We start from the raw sequence: 9,123 nt of genomic DNA, 5'->3' as shown, positions 1-9,123 counted from the left end.
TTCTTATCTAAAAATGACAACATGCATTTTAATGGTTTCTTAAATTAATTTGGGTTGAAGGTAAAATTTTTGCAATTGCACCTTTTGCATCGTTTTTCTGGAGGACCTACACTGCAGACACAAGCAAATTTGTTTCACTTGCTTCTTTCTTCTTTAAAGGGAATGATGAAGGTGGAGTCAACCCACAGCCGCACCCCTGGAAGTATTAACTGTTTCAAGGCCAACCTGAAACCTTGAGTCAACTTCAGCTTGGTCCTCGAGATGATGCCAAATACCACCAGATGTGGAGAGACCACCCGTGAGATCAGAAAGACCCACTGCCCACCCACCCTCCTTAAAACAACTAGCCTTTATTTAAGAAATTCTGCTTCCAAACTTCACATGGGCTTTGTTTGGTTCATAGAGAATTTCATGACTTATGGGATTCTTTGCGTCATCTGCCTTAGTAGGAAAAAGGAGTGACTAGGTAGAGATACCCGGGCATGAGGGAACAGTAGAGAGAAGCAGAAATACAAGGGTTACCTATTTCTCCATTTTTTAGGACTTTCCCTGACAGGTGCATCATTCCCACCTACAACTTGGGCTTCATTTTCTATCCTGATGGAAATGTTCACATTTGACAGTCAAAAAACACGTAAGACTGTGATTTAGTTTTAGAACTTACATAATGATTTCGTGATCAATGAAATTCCCAAACATCTGTTGATCTTTTACAAAATGTGCCTCCAGATGAACCTCCTCCCCCACTCACTAAGGGAATCCCTTGTTATCTTTTTCTACTGTTTCTGAGGCTGACGCCAAGCTTCCTGCATAAACATCTTCCTCTCCTGTTGCCCCTCCCCCAGCCTGCCCAGCCTTTGAGCAGCTGGACACAGCAGACATAGAAGTCCAGCACGATCCCCACCATTATGCCTTCTCTTCCATGCCTGCTCCTCCCAGGAAGTTGGTAAGGCGCGCTGAGAGCAGGGACAATATGAAAGCTTGTCTTTGCTAATGCCGATGGCACAGGACTTACCACTGAGGCCAACAGTAACTAGAGAAAGCATATTTCTCTTTCCTCTTGGTGTGAGCTTGGTCACTGATTTGCCCCGAGACACTGAAGCACTAACTCACTCATAGGAGAATTCCCAGCAGATACAGCTAGGAGTAGACCCTGGTCCATGAGAGCAATGCTGGACTATCCCAAGTACCAGAGCTCCCCACCCTGATCTGGAGCCAAACCAAACTGGGCCTCCAGATAAGGTGACAGTGAACACACATGCAGCCAGAGAAGAGCAGAAAGGAGTCTGGAGGCTGGGTCGACCCAGACTCACAGAGATTTCTGCACACAGACAGGACATGGCTTTTAACTGTAAATATCGCAATTATTGTACGATTTCCTTTGTTCAAATTTCACACACCAAATATCTCATCCAAATTTAAAGCAAGCTTTTCTCTATGAGATCCAGATGGGGGACGTGCAAACATTCACTGCACGTGTGGGCCAGGCAGAAGAGTACAAGCTTGGTGGTCATTTCATTCCAAGCTTCACAGGAACATGCAGAGCCCCTATCTATGGCGCGGTGGGGTGGGGGAGTGGGAGAGGGCAGATGCAGAAACGCTCACCAGGGCACTAATTTCTTGCCTTAATCCCTTTGGTTATACTGTTTATTTCCAGACACACCCTTCATAATGATGCTGAAAACCACGCCCGGAGCAGCGAACCCACTGCTCACCTATCTTAGAGGTAGAACCGTGGAACTCGACATGGATATCCTTGATACGGTAGCACCAAAAAGCAGAGTGAAGGTCCCACGGTCATTTTTATTTAGCTACTGACCCATCCATGATTACACAGTCACGAGAGCATGTTACAGCAGAGCCTGCTGACTCGTCTGTGGATGCATCAAAACGCAGAGGGATGTGTCAGGCACTTCAAGTCCATTACAAGAGGCATGATTTTGTTCCAGGCTTATGTTTATTAAAATCTAAACAAAGGATTCCTCTGCAAGGTATTTTCCCATGTGATAGAGACAGCTGCCCCACTGCCCTCCTACATTCGCTCTAACTTCCAGTGACACAAAAGGCAGAGGGTAATTAATACATGTCGTTGATTATAAAAATCTCTGCTCTGTAATTTAAACACATTCCTTTCCAATGTGTTTAGTTATTTCTGAAGAACTCCATGGCTCGTCAGTCGGCGAGCAGGCCAATGGACAATCATTGCTAACTACAAAGTACTTCGAGTCTATAAATTCAGCTCTCAAGTTTCGACATTTAAAGAAAAAAGCACTGGGCAGAGAATAATAAACAAAGACGGGATGACTGAATCAGTCCACACCAGAGTTCTTCATGGCCCATCACCAGAGCTAAATTTCTTCAAAAATCAGGTTCCAAATGTCCCACAATCTCTTTCAAATGTGTGTTTTTACAAATTAGGGAATCAACATTTCTTTACAGGAGCACGTAAACAGTTTTCACCTCTGAAGGAGGAGTCTGTAAAACCTGAGAACGTGTATAACTGAGAATCTCTTCGGAATGACATGTTTAAGCTGAGAGAATGGACAGTGGTAATGTTCTCTCATGGTTCACAGTCTTTTGCTGATGCTGCTGGTGTTTTTAATCAAAGAAAACATGGGGCATCTTTTCTAGGTCTTGCAGGCCACTCTCTCTTTTTATCACCTATATGATTGTTCAAGTGGAGCAATTATTAGAAATCTTTAAGCTGTTATTTCTGGGCCTTCCTTAATTTCCTTTAAAAAATAAAAAAACTACATTGGAAACATTCAATACCTGATTATTCAATTAGATGAAGCAGCACAAGAAGAGATCCAAGGATATCCCTGCTCACATCAGACAGACAACTTGGATCTGAAAGATTAGCAAATTAAATGACCGCCAAATAATCAGATTCCAAACATTAAAGACAATTACATATCAGACAGCCAAACATGGTGGTATGGTTTAAAGGATTGTGCCCACAATAAGCAAATGACATAGTGGTGGAACATCAAAACAAAGCTGATGGATAAAAAGGCATGCTCTAAACACTCAGGAGCAGAAAGGACAGTTCTTTTCGTTTGTTTTGTGTCTAATGCAGGAGGAAAGGAAAACAGGTCTATTCAAATCATTTTCAGGTGCAGGGTTCTGTCCGTTGAAGCAGTTAACAGTGGCTTCTTTCTCCCCAGACCAAAGCAGTCTTTTCTTCCATTGGCTCCTGAGAACGTGTTTAGTGTTCCGATGTGTAGAAGTGATACATCAGGGCTACAACCAGTGCTGAGATGGCTGGGATCACCCAATTGGTCCACCAGCTGGAAAGAAACAGCAGTGATGCTTGCATGGTGTTCGAAGGAGGGCACTCACAACTGTGCTCCTTCCCTTTGCCATGAAAGTCACCGTGGCGTGTTTTTATTGCCTCTCTAACTTTTTTGGGTGAAAAGGTAACTGAATTGCCGAACGTGCCGTGAGTACAACACATGTCCTGGTATGCTGGCAACTGGTCGGTCCTTCCAGCCTTGTAAGAAAACTAATGTCCTCCCAGTTCCATTTAGATCTGTTTCTATGTACTTATACAAAGAGCTATGAATCACTTCCCCAACAGATGCCACCTAGAACTAGTGACTTATCAAAAAGACATCAACTCTGGGTTACATATCACAAGTTCACGAAAGTGAATAGTCCTAGCAGGTTTTATTCTAGTTACATCCGTAAGTGAAGAATTGAAAATGGCACTGAACTGAGAACCAGAAGACCAAGGTTCTCATTTCAAGAGAGCCAGCAGCAAGCTCTATAGCCAAGGGCAAATCACGTCCCCGGAGCATAAAGTTAAGGAGTTTGAAGCATGGGATCACTACGGTTGCTACTAGCACCACAGCTCAACATTCTGTGATTTTGCTTTGAAAATCTACTCTTTACATGTGTGTAGTAGGTTTAACGTGTTAATAAACAACATGCCCAAATTACTTAATTTGTGGTGAAAATTCACAAAAATCCCTAATTTACACATTGTTCGGTCCTGATGCATAGAATTTTTGATCTACTATAAATGACAGATGATATCAGGGGCAGGGTTAGGAAGAGCTTCAATACAGATTTGAACCTATAATTTCTTAGAAAACAGAAATTAATGTATAGGTTTCAGAATCTGAATAAAGAGCCGGTAACAGCTACGTATACATATATTTTCTGTCATAAACTTTCTACCCTTTAATATTCTTCACATATCAACCCATTCAAAGATCAAGTTCAAAATAAAGATTTAAATTGCAAAAGGATTATAAGTGTAATTTAGTAGGTTTTCAGTTTCCATTTAGAAGGAGACTGACATTTCAGGGGAAAGCAAGAGGAAATAAGGAAATACTGCAGGGAATGTACCAGAACACTGACAGCCTGGGGCAGCAAAATTTGACAGGGTGAAATTAATAAGCAGGACTGTGTAGCTTTGAGCTTGAGTCCCCAAAAATGTATATAATGGCAATTAAACAAGTCAGGATGGTAGAGCTGCCAAAAATGTCATTATGATCTTAAACTATAATAAAGCAATCTAGTCCTTAGAACAAGTGATTCATGCTACACTGGATTACTGCATTCGATTTTAAGACCAACCTAAAAAAGGGACAAGGGAAAACTGAGCCATGCTTAGGGAGGTATAATCATGACAATTTAAGAAACTGACCACATATCAAATAAGGAAGGAAATGAGGAATGTCCGCCTGGAAATTAAAAGATTGCCCAGGTCACAGGACTGCCACGGGGGAACAGGAGACTACATTTGTTCTGCTCCTTAAGGTAGATGCAGCTGGAGGGTGAGATCTGGGGTCGCTCTAAAGTGTCCACGGTCGGAGCTGTCAGACAGTTGAGGAGGGAAGGCCCTGGGTAGTCTGGGTGCTAAGTGGAGATGACCCCTGGCCTGTCCACTGAGAGGCACACGGCGGGAGCCGGAGCAACAGAGGCACCTCGAATGAGGGGAGAGGCCCCCAGTCCAACTCTGATTTTAGGAGCCTTCTGATCACAATAATGCTTTTAAAGAAAACTACCACGTACCTGGAATTAGAATTAATAGTAGTAATAAGAGTTTCCTGAAACACAAGAGAAAAAGTAAAGTAAGTTAAGGGGAACATCTAAACATTTATTCAATTGACTAAAACCTGTTTTAAAACAAGATCACAGGGCTTCCCGGGTGGCGCAGTGGTTGAGAGTCCGCCTGCCGATGCAGGGGACACAGGTTCGTGCCCCGGTCCGGGAAGATCCCACATGCCACGGAGCGGCTGGGCCCATGAGCCATGGCCGCTGACCCTGCGCGTCCGGAGCCTGTGCTCCGCAACGGGAGAGGCTACAGCAGTGAGAGTCCCGCGTACCACAAAAAAAAAAAAACAAGATCACAATAGTTTATTCAATTCATTCTTCTTATTCAGTGCATTCTTCAAAAACAGTTGAAAGGGAAAATTATATCATAAACTTCTCACCTGAATACCTAATTTCACCATTTTTTCAGAAGAAAAAAAATTAGATAATTTGAAAGAAAATGTTAAAAATTAATAGGCTACCTAAAGTATTCTGCACATCTAAATACTTGAACATAGAAACCAAACACAGGTATCATTTATACATATACAGAACCTATCATTATCTTTAAAGTTTCATTATCTTTGTTTCATTTTTCAAATGCATGAATGAAATGTTCAATAAAAACATCAGTTATTTCATCAAATCTCATATGAAGTAAAAGTGTACCCAGATTATATAAAAAGACATGTCAACCAAAATGAAAAAATAAGAAGTATCACTTAAATTATAACAGTCTGGACCACCTTTCCTGGCCTTCTTTAACTCTGTCAAGAAGGCTCTAAAAAGACACTGGAGGCGTCACAGGCTGACTTCACACTGTCACCCACCAAGAAACCTTCAAATGCCACGGTCTTTCAGTTACAGCCTGTATCACTTTCCAGCACTTTCTGAGTGGGGTCCTTCCTGTCAGTACCATGAAAATGAACTATGGATGGCTCTAGGAAGATGCATACTTCCCCAAACAGTGGGGTAACTAAGGCCTAATGAAATGTAAGCTTTTTCGGGCTTAAAAACTTGTTAAGAAGCATTCTTTTGAAGTGCCACACCAGCAAAAGTATTAGTGCCTCAAAGAAAGGTAGCCAGAAATAAGGCAGCTTCACAGAGTTCTATCTCTGTAGTTTCCCAAAACACAAGGTAAAAAACCATTAGCAAAACAATCAGCGATTTGCAGTGAGGCAAAGCTACACACAGCAAGGCGAGTTAAAGACATTCCCGTGGAAAGGCAGAAACCTTCCAGGAAGAGCAAGCAAAGCAGTTGTGAGACCCACCAACCTGGTAACATGGCCTTTAAGATTCCTGACACAGGAGGAGGGAAAAAAATAGTCATTTAAAAGAAAACTTCACAGTTATTATCTTTTTAAGCAATATTAAATCTTAGAGACTACAAAATGTATCCATAACTACTGCAAGATTAGGTTTCAAATTTTGCATAGATGAGTAAAATTAATAAGGATTGCTAGAAGTAACTGGACAATGAGAACATATTATTTAGCTATTAGAGACATATAAAGAAAGACATAATCAGTTCTGAAACAAATACAACAGTTCATTTAAGGTAAAATGTTATTGTCACACTAGACAGCTAAGCCTGAAATAGTAAACAGAAGGCAAACACGGATCTGTTATTTTGTTATACCGAGCACATGCATTTCACCAAACATGCTGACAACTCGGCATGGAAACTTGGCTGGCTTGCCTTCCACTACTAGTGCAACGTCACCACCAGCAACAACAATGATCCTCTAAAGAGCTGAACTGTAAAAGACAATATGCATTTTTGATTGCTTATTATCTGTTAGGCTCTTAACCCAGGGATGCTTAAGAGTTAAGGCAAGTTTGAATTAGCACTTGGGCCACAGTTGGGTTTTGGTATGTAACTAACAAATTTGTCAGAACAGGGAAAAAAATACTCTGGTCTTTATTACAGGCTGTGCCTCCTGTTCACTCCGTGACCTTGAGGGGTTCAATTTCAAGTAGGAAAAGGTTAACAATGAAATCAGTACATGATAAGCTCTCAATAAAAGCATGCACAGCCCATTGAGCTTTTGCAAATCAAAGTCACCTCATTTATAACTTCATCTCACTTAGCCTATTTCTTCACTGGAAGGCTTTCCTAAAAATACTGCTGATGGAGTGATGCCTTTGATGCGAAGGCTAGAGCCTACGGAGGCATGAGGGACTTGCAACTGCCAAGCCTTAAGTGGGTGCTAGCAGTGGTTCTGCAGTGTGTGACCTTGAACAAGGTCAAAGCCTGGAACAAGGTTGAGTTTCATTGCCTTCACCTTCCCTAGAAGGTCCAGGAATTCCCCCGTGATATCATGAGAACCAAATTAATTCACTAACATAGCAATGTTTTGAAAACTGCAACCACAAAATCCTAACAGTAGGTATTGCCACTAATGATATCGTCCATGTCAAATTGATAGATCTGGATTTGCTTACTTAAAAATGTGTCTCTGTGTCTACAAATATCTTAACTTGGCAACTTCACCTGTTTCCCTTTGGGCAGGTTCAAGCTAATAATCTTTGGTGCAGCTTCCTTCATAATTTGAATATCTTCAGCAGGCAAAATTTCAAAAATTCAGACCACAGTGTACATTTATCAGACTGGAGATAGATGGAATGATTATAAGACACACCCAACAAGGAACACTCTCTTCTGATAAACTAGAAGCACAGAAAAGATAAATCTAGGAAAGTGGTCATGTATTTTCTTTCACTGTGTCTGCTTATGGCCTCTAAGAAAAATAGCAAGTTTCTGTCCCATATTCCTCCAGTTCTGCTCTAAAGTCAGCAAAGTCACATATGTTCTAAAGGAAGAGTCTGTCTCTCAGAAGTAAAACAGTTATGTAGGAGATCTTAGCTCTAATTGGTGCTTGCTTTCTGCTGGTAGGAATCGTGGTTCAGGACATGGTTGGACCTACATTAGCTCCAAGTTCAGGTAACAATCCTTAGCAAATTCTTGTTTTACTACAGCTGAATGATATGCACCAAGCTTACTAACATACTGAACACCTAATGGGAAAAATTACACTTTTTCCCTGACAGACTTTAGAGAAAAAGCAAAAAACTTCATGTATCACAGAATTTCAACAGTCCAAAAAGGAGCCTCAAAAAAGGTACTAAGTCATCTAAGTGAGGTGATCAGTTCAGAGAGAAGGGCTAGTGAACCAGGGCATAAAAGTAGCACTACTAGAATTATTTTCCTTCCTTAAGGAAAAATACATCAAAAAGTGCTTTAATTAGCATTAAATTCAACCAACAAATATTTACTGAACACCTACTATGTCCCAGAGACGTGAAGATGAAGAAGACATAGGTAGTGTCCTTAAAGGTTTAAGTATTAAGACCTCTGCTCAGATTTTAAGTTCTCTGAAAAAAAGGCTTATGTCAAATCTCTCAGATCAGAAGCACAATGCCACTTATAAAAAGTAGCTCTTCAAAAGGTATCTGTTGATAATTATGGTGAAAAAGTTATTTTAAGTATTGAGAGTCTTGTGACGAGAATACACAAGCTATCCTAATGAAATATACTGAGCGGCCTAAACAAACAAAAAATTTTGCTGAGACAACAGGGTACATATTTATCTAACCTAGAAAGACCTCTGCTGGCCTCAGGTAAATAAATGCCCTCCAGTCTGACAGGTATGAAATACAATGCAGATAACTATAGCTGAGATACTGGAGATGGTCACACTTACCGAAGGCTTGGTTATCTTTGACCTGTCATCCTGCAATTAAGAAAAAAAAAAGTAAGGTCCATTATGAAAGGAAAAACATCTGTAAAACTACCATTTCCAAAGTACTCGCTTTTACTGAGATTAAAAAAAAAAATTATTATTCAGTAATTAGCATTTTAGGTTCCATCTAGGTTATCAAATACAGTTTGATCCATCTGACTGCAAAAATTAATAGCAGATTAAGTGCCTAGATTTATTTCGATCTAGCGTTCCAAAGTTTAAAATAGCATGATAGTCATATTTATATGCTGATCTGTATATATATTTATGATCTGTAATTCAGGGAGCAGCTTAGACCTACTTAGATTCTTCTCTTCTATCCTCAGAAGTTCACTTT

The 9,123-nt window shown here is 40.6% G+C and overlaps 1 protein-coding gene across 2 annotated transcripts in view; it reads right to left on the bottom strand.

Annotated features, from left to right (window-relative positions):
* Positions 1-1,783: 1,783 nt before the first annotated feature.
* The window catches only part of CYB5A (cytochrome b5 type A), a 27,799-nt gene continuing 20,459 nt past the window's right edge, over positions 1,784-9,123 (bottom strand). The window contains exons 3-6 of one of the 2 annotated variants that reach the window (XR_003004493.1): positions 8,748-8,777; positions 6,319-6,342; positions 5,023-5,057; positions 1,784-3,290 (exon numbers count right to left, since the gene is read on the bottom strand). Coding sequence is in view for 1 of the 2 variants with exons in the window: in XM_024754842.1 (XP_024610610.1) it covers positions 3,209-3,290; positions 5,023-5,057; positions 8,748-8,777 (147 nt within the window). In the remaining variant the exon portion in view is untranslated. The remainder of the gene's footprint in view (positions 3,291-5,022; positions 5,058-6,318; positions 6,343-8,747; positions 8,778-9,123) is intronic. The other variant, XM_024754842.1, reaches the window with a different exon arrangement.

This window comes from Neophocaena asiaeorientalis, unplaced genomic scaffold (assembly GCF_003031525.2).
Source record: "Neophocaena asiaeorientalis asiaeorientalis breed wild unplaced genomic scaffold, Neophocaena_asiaeorientalis_V1.1 scaffold124, whole genome shotgun sequence".
Classification (NCBI taxonomy): Eukaryota; Metazoa; Chordata; class Mammalia; order Artiodactyla; family Phocoenidae; genus Neophocaena; species Neophocaena asiaeorientalis.
The sequence above is the reverse complement of the archived record's forward strand: the minus strand, read 5'-3'. Positions and strand labels throughout refer to the sequence as shown.